The 17,403-nt window shown below is 47.9% G+C and overlaps 1 protein-coding gene across 1 annotated transcript; it reads left to right on the top strand.

Annotated features, from left to right (window-relative positions):
* Positions 1-4,333: 4,333 nt before the first annotated feature.
* MUC1 (mucin 1, cell surface associated) lies at positions 4,334-17,403 on the top strand. The gene is made up of 7 exons (XM_015826036.1): positions 4,334-4,439; positions 7,172-8,757; positions 10,170-10,237; positions 12,021-12,154; positions 13,110-13,222; positions 13,783-13,929; positions 17,130-17,403. Exons 1-7 carry the CDS (start codon positions 4,394-4,396, stop codon positions 17,196-17,198), a joined length of 2,163 nt encoding a protein of 720 aa, XP_015681522.1. The 5' UTR covers positions 4,334-4,393; the 3' UTR covers positions 17,199-17,403.

Genomic DNA, 17,403 nt, shown 5'->3' with positions numbered 1-17,403 from the left:
AGGAAGGAAGGAAGGAAGGAAGGGGAATTAGAGGGAGATGGAAGGAAGGATTGAAAAAGTGGAGGGAGGGAGAAAGGAAGGAAGGAAGGGGAATTAAGCGGGAGGGAAGGAAGGATTGAAAGAAAGTGGAGGGAGGAAGAAAGGAAGGAAGGAAGGAAGGAAGGAAGGAAGGAAGGAAGGAAGGAAGGAAGGAAGGGGAATTAGAGGGAGATGGAAGGAAGGATTGAAAAAGGGGAGGGAGGGAGGAAGGAAGGAAGGAGAATTAGAGGGGAGGAGAGGAACGATTGAAAGGTACGTTCTATCAGGTACGCCTGATCCACCAGTTGCGACCTTTTCTGGACCGGGACGCCTTGCGCACAGTCACCCATGCCCTTGTCACCTCCCGCCTGGACTACTGCAATGCTCTCTACATGGGGCTCCCCTTGAGAAGCACCCGGAGGCTCCAGCTAGTCCAAAATGCGGCCGCGCGGGCGGTGTTGGGAGGGACTCGTCGCTCCCATGTAACACCGCTGCTGCGCGAGCTGCACTGGCTGCCGGTGGCTTTCCGGGTGCGCTTCAAGGTGTTGATTATCACCTTCAAAGCGCTCCATGGCATCGGACCTGGATATCTTCGAGACCGCCTTCTGCCTCAGAGTGCCTCCCATCGACCTGTACGCTCCCACAGGGTGGGTCTCCTCAGGGTGCCGTCGGCCAGACAGTGCCGGCTGGCGACCCCAAGGGGGAGGGCCTTCTCGGTGGGAGCTCCCACCCTCTGGAATGAGCTGCCCCCAGAGATCAGGGTGATCCCTGATCTCCCTTCCTTCCGCCGCGCCCTTAAGACATGGCTATTTCAGCTTGCAGGACTGGCCTAGGGGAAATTTTTAGCGGGGGTTTTAAAATAATTTTAAATTAACTTGGCCAAATGTTAATATTGTCTTTTAATTATGTTTTTAACTGTAGCATTTTGTATTTTTGTAGTGGTTTTATCTGGCTGTTAGCCGCCCTGAGTCCGCAAGGAGAAGGGCGGGATATAAATATAATAAACATAAACATAACATAAACAAAGAAAGTGGAGGGAGGGAGGGAGGGAGGGAGGGAGGAAGGAAGGAAGGAAGGAAGGAAGGAAGGAAGGAAGGAAGGAAGGAAAGAAGGACAACAATGGAGAAATATCACACACACACACACACACACACATTTTATGACCCAAACTGGGACTGGAATTTCTGACAGGCTGGAGTGCGAACTCACAATTCGCGTCATATGCAGAACGTTTTCTCTTGATACCCTGAGTTGCCATCTAACGGGAAAGGGAAGTGCATCTCGCCAGTTCGGGCCGTCCCCTGTACGCGACGAGGGGACTTTTTTTTTTTTCTTCGCCCTCACGTGAGTGGCTGAAGCCCGGAAAAGGCACAGTGCGAACTCACAATTCGCCTGCGCCCTCAATGGACCGGCCGCCACTGCGTCACCCCACCCCAGCCCTCGTTTATAACGCGCACCCAAACTTTGATTTCTTTTTTTGGGTAGAAAATTTTGCGCGTTATACTCGAATAAATAAATAAAGGTAAGTTCTTCGGTGTGAAAAGATGGCAGCTGTTCCCTCTCCAGCCTGGATCCTGGGCTGGAGATAAGAGGGGGCTCCCTGGAAAGGAGGAGGACCTGCCGGTCCTGGATGAGGGCGTCTCCCCTGACCCCTGTCCCCAAGGCTGCCCCCTTGCGCAAGAGCCAGACGTCCACGGGACCCTCTGGCCGATAAGCAGCGGCCTCAGCCAGGACATCAGGGCCCTTGAAGTGCCCAGCGCTCAGGGTCACCCTGGGGTCTCCGGTCCTCCCACCCAGGAGGAGTTCAGGATGTTCCATCCAGAGGGAGAGGTTGAGTCAGGGATTCCTGGGAGGGACAGGGGANGAGCAGAAGAGATGGAAAGGAAGGGAAAAGGGAGGGGAGGAGAGGGAAGGAAGGGAATGGAGAGAGAGAGAGAGAGAGAGAGAAAGGAAGGGAAGGGAAGGAGGGAGGGAGCAGAAGGGAAGGGAAGGCAGGAAGGGAGGAAGGAGCAGAAGAGATGGAAAGGAAGGGAGGGGAGGAGAGGGAAGGGAATGGAGAGAGAGAGAGAGAGAGAGAGAGAGAGAAAGGAAGGGAAGGAGGGAGCAGAAGGGAAGGGAAGGCAGGAAGGAAGGAAGAAAGGAGCAGAAGGGATGGGAAGGGAGAGAGGAAGGAAGCAAGGAAGGGAGGGAGGGAGAGAGAGAGGGGGGAAGGAAGAGAGGGAGGAACAGAAAGAAAAGGAAGGAAGGGAGGGGAGGGGAGGGCACCAGACTGAAAAGGCCAGTGTGAATGGAAAGCGGAGAAAAGTTGGACGGAGGCCAGATCAGCAGCGTTGGCACGCCAAGCCTAACTCCTTCTGCCCCTCACTTCTACCCTCCCTCTTCGCAAACAAAGCCACCGGCGGCGGGCAAATCGGGACTTTTCAAGCATCCTCCTAAAGTGGGACCCTCACCTCTATCCCCTCCCCCCCCCCAAAAAAAAACACAACACTCTGGGCCACAAAGACAGAGAGGTGCCCAACAACGGAAGCCCCCACCATCAACCCAGAAAACTTTATTTGGGGGAGGGGGTGTCCGGCCTCCTTCTGGGCATTTTGGGTGGGTGGAGGAAGCCCACCTGCCCCCCCTCCGGCCTTGGCGGGAGGGCCAGCGAGGGAGGTGAGGTGGAGGCCAGGAAGGGAGAAGATGATGGATGGGGCTGTGGAAAATTGGAGAAGAGAAATTCCCCTCCCCTCCATCGGCGTTGTAAATTCCCAGGGTGAGGAAAATAAGGAAGAGGCTATTAAGGCTACATAAATTAATTGAGGGGATAAGCCTGGGGCAAAGGCAGCCTGGACTGAGTGGAACCTCCATGCTCAGGGGCAGTCTACCTCTGCCTTGCAGCTCCCTCTTTTCAGGGCCTTTTCCCGGGCTGCCGTGGAAAGGAAAGGCTGCCGGTCCCCAGCGTTGTTTTCCTGGGTTTTGTTTTTTTTTATTAATTTAAAGTTGGACTTTGTCTGTACTTTNGAGGAAGAGAGCGAGATAGGGAAGAAAGGGAGGCAGGAAAGGACAGAGGGAAGAAGGAAGGAAGGAAGGATCTTCTCCCATCTGCCTTTAACGGCGTTCTCTCAGCCATTGCTACCACCAGCTTCCATTTTTCCGGCTACCTTTTCAAGCAGCTTCTTCCTGCTTTGGCCCTTTGAGCTGACAACATTTTTAACTTGACAAATTCCATTTTCTTTTTTTTTGCCATCTCTTTTCCCTTGAGTCAGGTTTAAAATTAAAATAAAAATAAAAACGTTTCTTATCTTTTTATATGCTGCTGGGCGGGGGGGGGGGGGAGAAACGGTTCTCCTTTGGGACGGAGGCTTGGGCCCTGCCCGAAGCGACCGTTTCTTCCCAGTCCATGAGGACTAGAAACTTAGCGAAGGACAGGATGCTATCGTGAGTCTTCCGCAGCAAAGCCAGGGAGCTTTTCAAGCAAGTAGCTAAAACTGCCACACCTTGTACTTTACTTTCTCCAGTTAATTTGGAAAACCGGAGCCTGGAAAGCGCCACTTGTTAAATACACATTAAGGGCCCATTAAGTTCTTTTCAGTTAAGTCAACGGGCACCACTTCCTAATAGTAATTTACTAAAGCTAAACAATCGGGTGAAAAGCTAATGGCCTCTTTGTCGGCAGACAATCGGCAGCCTCGGAAATAAAACTGGGCCTCTTTGAAATAACTTTCCACCGACTCCTTCGCCGGATCCCTCTCGATCCGGGCTTCCTATCCCCCTCAGAAATACAACCCACAGGATCTGCTTAACCACCACAGAATCCGCTTAGCGACCACAGGATCCTCTTAACAACCGCAGTGATCCACTTAACAAGCACAGGATTCGCTTAGCGACCACAGCATCCGCTTTGTAACAACTGCAGGGATTCACTTCACCGCCCTGCGGCCCGAACGGTTGTAAAATCAGGCAGGGGCGAACTTAGCAACCGCCTTGCTTAGCAACGGCGGTCGTAAGTCCAGGACCACCCCTACCCAGATTTTTGTGCTTCCGTATTCGGATTTGTGGGGCGCTCCTTCAGGGGGACCGATGGAGCCCACTCCCTACCCACCCACGTACACAAACACACACACAAAACCTAGACAAACACACACCACACATATACACACACAAATGCACTATATTCTGATGGAAACACCACCAAGAAAGCAGAAGGGTCAAATTTAGAAGCTGGTGTCAGATCTCCCTCCCTGGACCGGCCCCCGGGGTGTGGCCTGCCTCTTACCTGGACTCAGGTGCCTCTGTTATATACCTGCCCTCCCAGCCTTCCCTTTTTAATATCCTGAAGCGAAGAGCGGCACCCCAGTCCGGGAAGATTACTCGATTACTTAGAAACTGGATCATGGCTTGGATTCTCCTGCTGATACACCTGGGACTGATCATCACAGGTGAGAGGCGTGCAAAGATAGAGGGGGTGGAAGGGGAGAGAATGGGAGGAAGGGGCTTCTGGGTGCCCAGGAGAGGAGTGGATCTCCCCCTCCTCACCCCCGGGGAAAGTAGATCTAGGACAATAGATCCTTTCTCCCTGCTGTCCTTTTTCTTCTGGATATTCCCTTGTTTGATTTTTCTTCGGTTTGCCTCGGGATCCCAGCGTGGGATCGTTCCAGATGGATGCAGAAAGATCCAGCACCACGAGGCAGGGCTGATCTTGAAGCTGGGGCGAGGGTGGGTGGGTTGAGGAAGAGAAAATGGGGTGGGGTGGGGGAGGCAGCGAAGTGATCCATTTCAACAGCTGCCCCAGCTTGGAAGATGACCTTTGCGCCTTTCGTGCGTGAAAAATTTTGCATTTTTGGCTGAAGTTTCCCTCGTCGTTTAGACGTGCTTGAAAGCTTTCCGGGTACTTGACACACCTTTGAAAGTAGCTAAAAATATATTCTAAACCCCCCCTCCTTCTTGCCACCTCCCCCCCTCTCTCTTACACACCTTTACCTGTTCTGAACCGATCCACCTGTCTCTAATTGGGATCTTTTGCAAAGATGGCAGAATTTTGCAAATAACTTGGGGGAGCCTTTTCTTCGATTTTCCGGGGTTTTTTTCCAAGAAAGATTAAAACCCACACATACACACACACACACACACACACACACACACACACACACGGCCCTTTGCAATTAAGTCACCGCTTTGGAGACTGTTTCCTGCCTTAGGATTACAGATAAGCCCTCGGCTTACGACCGCAGTCAAGCCCAATATATCTGCTGCTCAGAGAAACATTTGGTTGAATGAGTTTTGCCCCATTTGACGACTTTTCCTGGCCACGGTCATGAATTAAATCGTTTTACGTTGAGGACTTGCAAGTTTTAAAAATCCATCTTTTTAAGGGACTTCAGGCTCAAAGTGGGGAGCGTTTAGATCCGGTTGGGCAGAGTTGAGAAATTGTGTCCGGGGCCAAAAAAAAAAAAAAAAAAAAAAAATTGAACTGAAGAAGAAGGGAACATCCTGAGCTTTGTAATTTTGGAGTGGGTGAATCAAATATGAAAATATCCAATTCCAGAGGCAAAATCTGCGGATGGGACGCAAGATAATTTTTCACGGACCCCGAGTCAGGAATCTGCTCTCTTCCCACGCAATGTTCTCTTTTCCTTTTATCTGAATCCCTGGGCACAGGGTGATACCACCCGACTAATTAAAGATGAAAGCCAACGAGCGATCTTTTAGCATCCGAAGCAGCCCCGTGCGTCCAAATTTGGCTCTTTTTAAATTTTCGTTTCTTTGGGCTGGCACCCACAAGTAGGCGTTCTACGAAGGATCCTGGTCTGAGCTGGGCTAATGATTGAACAGAAAACAGACTAGGATACGTCCGAATGTTGCTCGCGTGACCGCGGGGACGCTGCAGCCATCATAAGTATGAATCAGATGCCAAACGCCCAGATTTTGATCTCGTGGTCCCGCGGACGCTGCGACGGTCATAGGTCTGAAATATAGTTTGTTATTTTTTTTCAATTCTGTCACTAAATGAATTGTTGTAAGTCAAGGACTGCCTGTATATCCCCTCTAGGTCTATATATCTGTTCATCTCGCGCTTCTTCCAAACGAGAAAGGGCAGAATTCACGCAGGCGGCTACCGTATTGTCAATAAATTCCTCTTTGACCGTTTATCCTGCCTTGTCTAGTTTCTCGGACTTCCAGACCAGTTAAAGGCAGTCAACGCTGCCTTTAACTCTATCTAAAGTGGGCACACCTTCCAAAGAGAAACTACAGCAGAATTAAATTCACCTCCCCTGTTTTTGCGTACAGAGAGTCCTCAATTTACAACGCCCCGTTTAGTGACCGTTCAAAGTTAACAACGGCACTTGAAAAAGGGAGCCGGGACTGTTTTTCTCACGATGGTTTTGCAGCGTCTCCGTGGTCACGTGAACAAAATTCGGATGCTTTATTATTATTATTATTATTAATTTAATTTATATCCCGCCCTTCTCCTTACGGACTCAGGGCGGCTAACAACCAAATAAAACACTAATCCCCAAAAACTACAATTTAAAAACATAAGTAAAAACAAATATTAGTAATTTGGTCAAGTTAATTTAAAAATTGCTTTAAATACGAGTCAGCTTGCTTTAAATACGAGTCAGCTTGGCAACTGACTCGTATTTGCTTTAAATACGAGTCAGCTTGGCAACTGACTCGTATTTATGACGGTTGTAGGGTCCCGGGGGGGGGTCCTGTGATTCCCCCTTTTGCGACGTTCTGACAAGCAAAATCAAGGGGGAATGCTGGATTTGCGTCACAACCGCACAAATTTGCTTCAAAACGGCAGGGGTTCCCTTACCAATGGCAGCGAGAAAAGTCGTAAAATGGGGACAAAACTCATTTAACCAAATGTCTCGCTGAGCAACAGAAAATTTGGGCTCAATTGGGGCCGTACGTCAAGGACAATCTGTATACATATGTAGATGATATACAGGTAGAACTCTTAACAAATGAGGGATTATTACACAAAGCTCTAAAAGGAGGAAAGAATTAATATACTATATATCTATATGTATATCTTGCTTTTTTCGGTGCCGTTTGAATGGTCACTAAGTGGGGGACTAGCTGTAAATGATTTGAAATAGAAAGGAAGAGTGCCTCAATAAATGGTAAGGCATTTCTGAGAAGTGATTAAAATTTATATTTACAGGCTCTTCAGAAGGTAGTACAGCCGTAAGAACAGCAACAGAATCCGGTTCTCCAGCTACAAACACACCAAAACACACAACCACCACGCTGGAGACCAGAACAACATCCTTGACTGAACCCATCTCCACATCCTCCATCCCTCCACCTAAAACCAAACCAGACACCCCGTCTCCCACTACAGAAACTGTAGCAACATCCTCATCAATGCAGACCGAACCAACACCTTCAACTACAAGAAGCTCGACAACACCCACTGTTCAGTCAACAACCAAATTGGCAACCTTACTCACCACAGTAGGGACCAAACCAACACCCTCCCCTGGAAACACCATCGCAACACCCAGTGTTCCACCTACAATCAAGTTGACATCCGTGTCAACCACAGGAGAGACCGATTTAACACTCTCCCCTGGAAACACCACCATAATATGTTGTGCTCCACCTACAACCAAGTTGACATCCGTGTCTCCCACAGGGGAGACTGATTTAACACTCTCCCCTGGAAACACCACCGCAACACCCAGTGTTCCACCTACAATCAAGTTGACATCCATGTCTCCCACAGGGGAGACTGATTTAACATTCTCCCCTGGAAACACCACCGCAACACCCAGTGTTCCACCTACAATCAAGTTGACATCCGTGTCTCCCACAGGGGAGACCGATTTAACACTCTCCCCTGGAAACACCACCGCAACACCCAGTATTCCACCTACAATCAAGTTGACATCCGTGTCTCCCACAGGGGAGACTGATTTAACACTCTCCCCTGGAAACACCACCACAACACCCAGTGTTCCACCTACAACCAAGTTGACATCCGTGTCTCCCACAGGGGAGACTGATTTAACACTCTCCCCAGGAAACACCACCGCAACACCCAGTGTTCTGCCTACAACCAAGTTGACATCCGTGTCTCCCACAGGGGAGACCGATTTAACACTCTCCCCAGGAAACACCACCACAACACCCAGTGTTCCGCCTACAACCAAGTTGACATCCGTGTCTCCCACAAGGGAGACCGATTTAACACCCTCCCCTGCAAACACCACCGCAACACCCAGTGTTCCGCCTACAACCAAGTTGACATCCGTGCCTCCCACAGTGAGGACCAATTCAACACCCTCCCCTGGAAACACCACCGCAACACCCAGTGTTCAGCCTACAACCAAGTTGACATCCGTGCCTCCCACAGTGAGGACCAATTCAACACCCTCCCCTGGAAACACCACCGCAACACCCAGTGTTCAGCCTACAACCAAGTTGACAACCTCACCCATCACAGCGGGGCCCAAATCAACACCCTCATCTGAAAACAACCCAGCGGCATCCAGTGTTCAGCCTACAACCAAACAGACAACCTCACCCTCCACGAGGGTCGTACCATCCACCTCCCACTTGACCAGCCTTGTAACAACCTCAACTCCACAACGACCAACTCCCAGTTTGTCGCGTACAACGAAACCTCCTGTTATCAAAGCCATTTTTTACATCAGCTACCACATCAACAATAAAATATACAATTCCAGCTTAGAGGACTCAAAGAGCCGTTATTTCATGGAACTGAGTAACGCAATCAGAATTATGGTGAGTGTTGCAAGAGAGGGGGGAGGGAACCCCTGGTGTGGGCTGGACAGTTTTTAGACAGGTACTTTTTTGGGGGGGGGTGAAGCGGGTTCTTTCGTGGCACCCAGGATGGGGTGGAAAGCCCACCTGCCATCATTGTAAGTGCTGGTTTAAAATTATGGGCCCCTAATTCGCCAGGGAAAAAGATGACGCCATCTTTCGTGAGATTTGCGGTAGGTTAAAGCAGGGGGCGTCTCTAAACCTGGAAACTTTAAAAATTCTCCCCTATTGGCTGGGGAATTCTGGGAGTTGAAGTCCATCAGTCTTAAAGTTGCCAAGTTTGGGGACAAATTGGGTTTGAAATTATTTCAGATTTTGTGCCTTCAGACCCTCCCCATCCATCTCAGTACCTGAAATGGCACCCTCAACTGTGATAACAGCCGTAGATTTGAGGAGAATGCGGGTTTTGTTTCAAATCGGGTCACGTTTCTGGTCCTCATCGCTCCAAAATTAGTTTTGGATAAAGTGGGATGATAATGGCTCCCAAATGAAAAGGAGGCCTATTAATACTCTCATTTGTGGGTGGCAAATGAGAGTTTAGTTTGCAAAAATGCCCACAGCCTTGTGTTTTTTCTCTCCCGTGTTGGGCCAGTCCCTGAATCAATGCATCGTTGTGCAAATTGAGGGGAGGGATGGGAAAGAAATTAAGTGTCTCTCAGAACTTGAGAACTTTTAAGATGGGTGGACTTCAGCACACAGTCAGTTCTGGGAGTTGACACATCTTAAAGTTATAAGTTTGAGAAACATTAGATCATCATTTAAAAGTGGAAAATAAACACAGCAATTGTATTTTGACATGTCTGTTTTTTCTTTCTTTTTTCTTCTTTCTTTCTTTCTTTTTCTTCCACCCTCCCTTTCGTTCTTTCTTTCTTTCCCTCTTTCTCTTTTTCTTTCTTTCTTTCTCTTTCTCTTTCTCTTTTTTCTTTCTTTCTTTCTTTCTCTTTTTTCTTTTTTTCCTTCCTTCCTTCCTCTTTCTTCTTTCTTTCTTTCTTTCTTTTTTCTTCTTTCTTTCTTTCTTTCTTTTCCTCTTTCTCTTTTTCTTTCTTTCTTTCTCTTTCTCTTTTTTCTTTCTTTCTTCTTTCTTTCTCTTTTTTCTTTTTTTCCTTCCTTCCTTCCTTCCTTCCTTCCTTCCTCTTTCTTCTTTCTTTCTTTCTTTCTTTTTTCTCTTTCTTTCTTTCTTTCTTTCTTTCTTTCTCTTTCTTTCTTTCTTTCATTCTTTTTTCTCTTTTTTCTCTTTCTTTCTTTCTTTCTTTCTCTTTCTTTCTTTCTTTCTTTCTCTTTTTTCTTTCTTTCTTTGTCTCTCTCTCTCTTCTCCCTCCCTCCCTCCATCCCTCCCTCCCTCCATTCCTTCCTCTTCCTCTTTCTTTTCACAGTATGACAACCTGTACAACTGTAGCACCTGCCAGTTCGGTTATACAGGCTACATCATTATCGCCTTCAGGTATGGAAACAGAATTAAACAGAAACCCTCAAAATTCAGGGGTCAAAAATCAAAGGCGGCTGCAGCCTTAAACACCAGGGCACCTCAATCCCCCTCAGCGCCGTTCAATTACCTCCAAGGCATTGCATGCCAAAGCACCAGGAAAGCAGCCACCCAAAGAAGTTTTATATATATATATATATACCAGGGTAAGCCCTGATTGTACCCTTTCAAAAACAAAAAAAAAAAGTGCCTCTCTTTTAGCACCACTGCAAGCTTTATGGTGCTGCCCTTCTGCTTGTGCTGCTTTTGATTTTGCTGTGGGATAACTTTCCCCCATTACTTATTAGAACTCTGCTCCATGGAAGGAAGGAAGGAAGGAAGGAAGGAAGGAAGGAAGGAAGGAAGGAAGGAAGGAAGGAAGGAAGGAAGGAAGGAAGGAAGGAAAACAAACAAAGAAAGAAAGAAAGAAAGAGAGAGAGAGAGAGAAAGAGAGAAAGAAAGAAAAAAGGAAGGAAGAGAGAAAGAGAGAAAGAGAGAAAGAGAGAGAAAGAAAGAAAGAAAGAGAAAGAAGGAAAGAAGGAAAGAAGGAAAGAAGGAAAGAAGGAAAGAAAGAAAGAAGAAAGGGAGAAAGAAAGAAAAATAGAAAGAAAGAAAGGAAAAGAGAGAAAGAAAGAAAGAAAGAAAGAAAGAAAGAGGGAGGAAGGAAGGAAGGAAGGAAAACAGAAAGAAAGAAAGAAAGAGAGAGAGAAAGAGAGAAAGAAAAAAGGAAGGAAGAGAGAAAGAGAGAAAGAGAAAGAAAGAAAGAAAGAAAGAGAGAGAGAGAGAAAGAGAGAAAGAAAAAAGGAAGGAAGGAAGAAAGAGAGAAAGAGAGAGAAAGAAAGAAAGAAAGAAAGAAAGGGAGAAAGAAAGAAAGAAAAATAGAAGGAAGGAAGGAAAGAAAGAAAGAAAGAAAAAGAAAGAAAGAAAGAAAGAAAGAAAGAAGGAAAGAAGGAAAGAAAGAAAGAAGAAAGGGAGAAAGAAAGAAAAATAGAAAGAAAGAAAGGAAAAGAGAGAAAGAAAGAAAGAGGGAGGAAGGAAGGAAGGAAGGAAGGAAGGAAGGAAGGAAAGAGTTATATCTGTTCATTTAGAGCAGACATAGTGAAACAAACTAAGTTTGTTTTAATCAGATTGGAAAGTTTCTTTCTTGTCTGTTTTCCCCCCCTCTTTTCTTGCGTCTTCTGTTCTTCTTTTTAGCTTATATTATCTTTTTTCTTCTTCCTTGCTCTCTTTCACCTTTCATTCTGCTTTTCTTTTTCTTTCGAGTTTGCATGATCTTTTCCCTTTCTTCTTTGCTTTCTTGCGGCTTTTATTCTTTTTATTCTTTTTTTCTTTTCCCCCTAGTTTATACGGCCTTTTTCTCTATTTTCGTTCCGTCTTGCTTTCTTCCACCTTTCGGCCCCGCCCGTTTTTCTTTTCTTTTCTTAGTTCGCGTTATCTTTCTCTTTTTTCCTTCCTCGCTTCCTCGCCAGCTTTTATTCTGTTCCCCCCCTTTTTTTTCTTTTTCGCTTGCGTTCCCTTCTGCTATCGTCGCTGAAACCTCTTAACAAAAATATTATTTTAAAAACAACAACAACAACAACAAAGTTTGTGGTTCAAACAGGAGAGAGGGCAGTTTGCCCTACCCGTCTCCTGTTTTTTTAATTTAATTTTAATTTTATTTTTGGGGTGAAGCACTTGTTCTATCCTTACAGTAAACGATTCGGGGGGGGTGGCTTATTGGCTTGAATTTCTTTAACTTCCGTCTTTTCTTTTGAATCCACAGGGAAGGCTCCGTGGCTGTGGAATCACAATTATTTTTCGAAGGAACCAATTTAAAATCAGAAAGTGAAGTGGAGAACATTTTGAGCAGCGCCGACACCAACTCCACGGCGGGGCTACAGTTGAGCCAAGTAAGAGGTGAGAATAACATTCCTAGCAGGAAGATGCCTTGGGAAGTCAAGCAAAATACAGATGTTAGTGACCGATCAAAGTTGCAACAGCAAGGCGGAAACGACGCTTCTGAAATTCTCGCTTCCCAAGCCACACAATCAAGTTTCTAGTCCTCAGGGCAGCCACAAGAGGATGCACATCAGAAGCCAGGCAGATAATGTGCGTTTTCTCTCACACAGGGCAACAGTTTCGCTGCTGGTGTCCCTCGCAATTAACCCCGACCTGGAGTTTGTTGTGAGCGGCAACGTGCTAACACAATTATCTTTAGATGGGGGAGTTTGGAGAGGGGGGGCGCTTTCTCCCTCTTCCCTGGCTTCGCAGTGAGTCCTCGACTTACGACAGTTCGCTTAGCAGCTGTTCGAAGTTGCAACGGCACTGAAAAGAGGGATTCACGACCGTTTCCCACACACCTGTGACCATCGTACGTTCCCCACGGTCGCGTGATCGAAATTCGAATGCTTGGCGATCACTGCGGCTTTTGAATTAGCGCTACGCGGTCGTTAAGCGAATCCGGCTTCCCCATTGACGACTTTGCCTGTCAGAAGGCCGCAAAAGGGAGATCACGTGAGCCCGGGGCGCTGTGACCGTCACAAATATGACTCAGGATTTTGATCACACGACCATGTGGATGCAGTGACGGTCGTAAGGCTGAAAAAGTCGTTTTTTTTCAGCGCAGTTGCAACTTCGGTCAGTGACCGAACTGTCGTAAGTCGAGGACTACCTGCAACTACAACCACCGGCCCCGTAGGATTTTCTGTCAGGCCTCTGGGGATGTTTCCAGGCCGGTACACCATCCGTCCTGCGCACTTGTAACAATTTTGAGGGGCGATTGCTCGAAAAAGGCCGCGTGAGAACCGTAATTCTTTTTCTCTCGTCTTCCCGCCCGACGCAAAACCTGATCTCTTTGCTTTCTTCCTTGCAGTGAGTGCCACCAAACCGACCGTTGCCACGGAGACGGTCCCAGGCTGGGGCATCGCTCTTCTCGTCCTGGTGTGCTTCCTGGTTTTCGTCCTGCTCCTCGCCCTATTGTGGCTGGTGAGTTGTTGGGAGTGTGAGGTTTCCAGCGACTCGCAAAATCCCCGCCTGTAACGGTTGTTAAGTGTGAGAAAGCTGGAGAGGCCGAGCGGGGTGGTGTGTGTGTACGTGCTTCCTAGGCTTGCGACAGAAAAGATGGGGAGAAAAGGGGAGGGGGGGCGGTACAGGCAGTCCTCTCTTTACGACCGCAACAGAGCCAAGAGTTTACGTGGCTCAGCGAGAAATATGTTCAGCGGGTTTTGCCCCTTTGTACGACTTTTCTGTGACAAAGTTGTTAAGCGAGTCGGTCTTCCCCACCACCCCTTGACTTTGCGCATCAGGAGATCACCAAAGGGGATCCCGTGACCCCGGGACGCTGCGACCGTCATAAATATGAGTCAGTTGCCAATTTTGTTCACGTGGCCACGGGGATGCTGTGAGAAAAGCGGCCCTAAGTCCTTTTTTTCTGCACCGTTGTTAAGTTCAGACTTCAAATGGTCATTAAATGAACGGTCGTAAGTGGAGGACAGCCCTCCGTGCCCCCCCCCAATTAATGGCTTTCCTCCTCCGCTCTATCGCAGTTCGTCTTCTACTGTCGCCGGAAGCACCGGGGAAGCATGGAGCTACTTAGTGGCCGGGATTCGTACCACCCCATGAACGAGTACCCCACATACCAGACCCACGGACGCTACGCGGCCCCCAACCAGAAGCAAAACCCCTACGGAGAGGTGAGCGCCGGGCACAGCCCGGAACACCAGACAGTGAGTTCCCCGCCCGGAGGGTTTCGCAGGCTGTTCTTGGGGTCTCGGAGGAGGGGTGCCCGGGGGCCAGGCCTTCTGCACCCTGAGATACAGGCAGAGGGTCCAGCCTCACACCCCCGTGGGAAAGGCGCAGGGGCAGCTGTGGTGGACCTTTGGAAAGCCGGGAGGAAGAATTTAGGGAATGTAAAGAGAAAGGAAAGCAGCGAAGGTTACAGCAGCCATTGATGGGCTAGCGAAACTCTCTTTCTTTCTTTCTTTCTTTCTTTCTTTCTTTCTTTCTTTCTTTCTTTCTTTCTTTCTTTCTTTTTTCTTTCTTCTCTCTCCCTTCCTTCTCTTTTTTCTTTCTTTCTCTCTCCTTCCTTCCTTCCATTTCTTTCTTTCTCTTTCTCCTTCCTTTCTTTTTCTTTCTTTCTTTCTTCTTTCTTTCCCCTTCCTTCCTTCTTTTTCTTTCTTTCTCTCCTTCCCTTTCTTTCTTTTTTCTTTCTTCCTTCCTTCCTTCCCTCCCTCTTCCTTCCTCCTTTTTTCTTTTTCTTTCTTTCTTTCTTTCTTTCTTTCTTTCTTTCTCCTTCCTTCCTTTTTTCTCTTTCTTTCTTTCCTTTTTTCTTTTTCTCCTTCCTTCTCTTCCTTCTTTTTCTTTTTCTCCTTACTTTTCTTTCTTTCTTTTTCTTTTTTTCCTTCCTTCCCTCCCTTCCCTTTTTCCTTTCTTCTTTATCTAACTTGATTTCTCTTTATCTTTCCTCCTCCTCCTCCTCCTCCCCTTTTCTTCCCTGCCCTTCCTCCCCCCCCCTCTTCCCTCCCCTCTGATCCTAGGGCTCCCTATAATGAGTGTGTGTGTGTGTGTGTGTGTGTGTGTGTGCCATTTCTCAGTGAGCCTCCCCTTCCTTCTAGACTGGACCCTGGGGACCTTCAGGGCACCCCCTGCCCCAGGCTGAACTGATGCCCAGCCAAGGGGCACCCTCTGTCTCCTGGGCCTGGCAGAACCGGCAAGGGAGGAGAGCCCGGCCTGAGACCTCTGCAGCCGGCCAGTGGCGGAGGGCCCATCTAAGCCGAACTGGCCCCTTCCGTGCCATTACGTGCTTGGCTGCACTGCATAAACACTGCCGGTTGTGCAAATATCCAGCTCCGCTCCAGCCGGGGCCAGGAGGGGATGGGGGGGGGGGACGCTTTTTATTCCGTTTTCTCCCTCTCCAGACCTCACAGAGGGACTTTCCCAAACTGGCAGCAATTTGTTTGCCCTTGACTGTTGAGGCGGGGGGAGACACACGCAGGGCTTCAGCTGGCCCGGCTGCTCCCCACCCTCCCTCGTGACCCGGCCGTGTTTACACACCACACTGAAGCATCTGGAGGTTGCCTAAGCTTTTCAGCACAACTGTTGCCTTCCCACCCAGGGGCTGGGGGCAGGGGGGGGGGAGAGGGGGCAATCCTCTGCTTTTCCTCAGCAAGGAGAGCCCAGGCAGGTTTCTAGTCCTCATTAAGAAATCCAGAAAGGCCCTCGGGCTTTTTTTTTTTTTTTTTTTAAGCCTCCTAGCAGTGGAGAAGTCCATAGAGAAGAGATCAAAGTTGGACAAGGGGTGATTCGTTCATTTTCAGGGGGAAATTAATTTTCTTAAATAGATGGCTTTTAATATAGATATGTATTGTATTGTGGTTTTATAAGGCTGTTAGCCGCCCTGAGTCCGGTGAGGAGAAGGGCGGGGTACAAATTAAATTATTATTATTATTATTATTATTATTATTATTATTAAATCGTTCCCTCCCTTTTCTTTCTTTTCTTTCTTTCTTTCTTTCTTTCTTTCTTTCTTTCTTTCTTTTTCTTTTCTTTCTTTCTCTTTCATTTTCCTTCTTTCTTCTTCTCCTTCTTCCCACACTCCATCCCTTCTTCATCCCTCCCTCCATTTCCTTCCTTTCTTCCTTTCCTTTCCTCTTTCATTCTTTTTCTTCTTTCTTTTCTTCTCCTTTCTCCCACGCTCCATCCCTTCTTCATCCCTCCCTCCATTTCCTTCCTTCCTTTCCTTTCCTCTTTCATTCTTTTCCTTTCTTTTCTCCTTCCTCCCACGCTCCATCCCTTCATCCTTCCTTCCTTCCTTACCTCCCTTCTTTCTTCTCCTTCCTTCCTTCCTTCCTCCTTTCTTTTTTCATTCTTTTCCTTCCTTCTTTCTTCTCCTCCCTCCCTCCCTTTTTCATCCATCTCTCCCTCCATTTATTTCCTCCCTCCCTCCCTCCCAATTCTTAGCCGAGCTGGCGCTTGTGAACAGCAAGCAACGCAAAAGGAACTACGCCAATTCCCAAACCAAGTTTGTTTTGTTCGCGTTAATAAATGACCCAATCACAACACAGACACAATTCCGAAGGCCTTTTGCCATTCCCCAGCACCCTCCCTCCGAGTTACCTTTTTCCCACCTGCGATAAACTCCACACACACACACACAGACACACACACGCACACCGTTTCTCCACCCACAACATTTGAGCAATCTTTATAACACGCAAACTGGTATATTTGGTTTAGGTTATTATTATTATTATTATTTTTTAAAAAATGCATTTGACCCAAAGTCAATTTTTTTTTCTTACCACTGGGAAACAGAAACCTTTGCTGCTTGTCCCGGCTGTTTAAACACGGCCACACCTTGCCAAAGAATTTGAGACATTTATTTATTTTTCATGTATTTATTTAATCCCTCCCTCTTGATTCGATATAAATAGCCGCATCAGCCCTTTCTGTCACATTGGTGTTGGATCCATGGGAATTCTCTGCACTGTCTGCACACAGCCGGGACCAAAGGCGAGCTGGCAGGCAGGCAGGGAGGGATGGGCTTTGTAATCCCGGCTTTCCCGCTCTTCCCAAGCCAGGATTTCTAGAACAAGCCAGAAACAGTGTCCTTAAGCCAGCAATCGAGGCCCCCCCCGAGTTTGCAAAACTCGACATTCGTGCAAAGGGCACAAAATCCGCCAGGGAACTTCAATTCCCAGAATTCTTGGCGAGGGCCACTCCGAGTCGGGTCTGTGCTAGTGCGAAAGCGGGATCTAGCCGCCCTCAACTCAACCCGGGTTTAGAGTAATGTGTGAACCGTCAGATACCCAGATGGAGATTGAGGCTGGGGGAGGTGGGGGGAAAAGCTGCAAATCGGTGGACCCCCCAATCTTCTCTTCTGCTTCCTCCTCAGGGTCACCCCAAAAACGGGACGAAACCCTTCTCTTACATCAACCCTACCGTGGCCAACGACGAACTGTAGGGGGCGCACTTCCTACAGCCGGATTTCTTTGGAGGGGGGTTAAATTGGAGGGGGGAAAAAGTTGAACTTTGGCATATAAAATTCAGCTTTTTGGACAAGCAAGGCCCCCCCCCAGTGAAAAAGCGGGGTGATTTTTTTTAGGGGGGGTTCCAGAGAGTTGCTCACTCCTCCCTTGACCGCGAGCAGAATTACGGATTGGAGGAGG

This window comes from Protobothrops mucrosquamatus, unplaced genomic scaffold (genome assembly GCF_001527695.2).
Source record: "Protobothrops mucrosquamatus isolate PMUCROS unplaced genomic scaffold, P.Mucros_1.0 scaffold2939, whole genome shotgun sequence".
Lineage (NCBI taxonomy): Eukaryota > Metazoa > Chordata > Lepidosauria > Squamata > Viperidae > Protobothrops > Protobothrops mucrosquamatus.
The sequence above is the reverse complement of the archived record's forward strand: the minus strand, read 5'-3'. Positions and strand labels throughout refer to the sequence as shown.

Excerpts from the sequence above, each read along its gene's own strand:
- MUC1 (XM_015826036.1), top strand. The coding sequence starts at position 4,394 with ATGGCTTGGATTCTCCTGCTGATACACCTGGGACTGATCATCACAG. Across the intron at positions 10,238-12,020 it reads TACATCATTATCGCCTTCAG|GGAAGGCTCCGTGGCTGTGG; the intron begins GTATGGAAACAG and ends TTGAATCCACAG. Across the intron at positions 13,223-13,782 it reads TCCTCGCCCTATTGTGGCTG|TTCGTCTTCTACTGTCGCCG; the intron begins GTGAGTTGTTGG and ends GCTCTATCGCAG.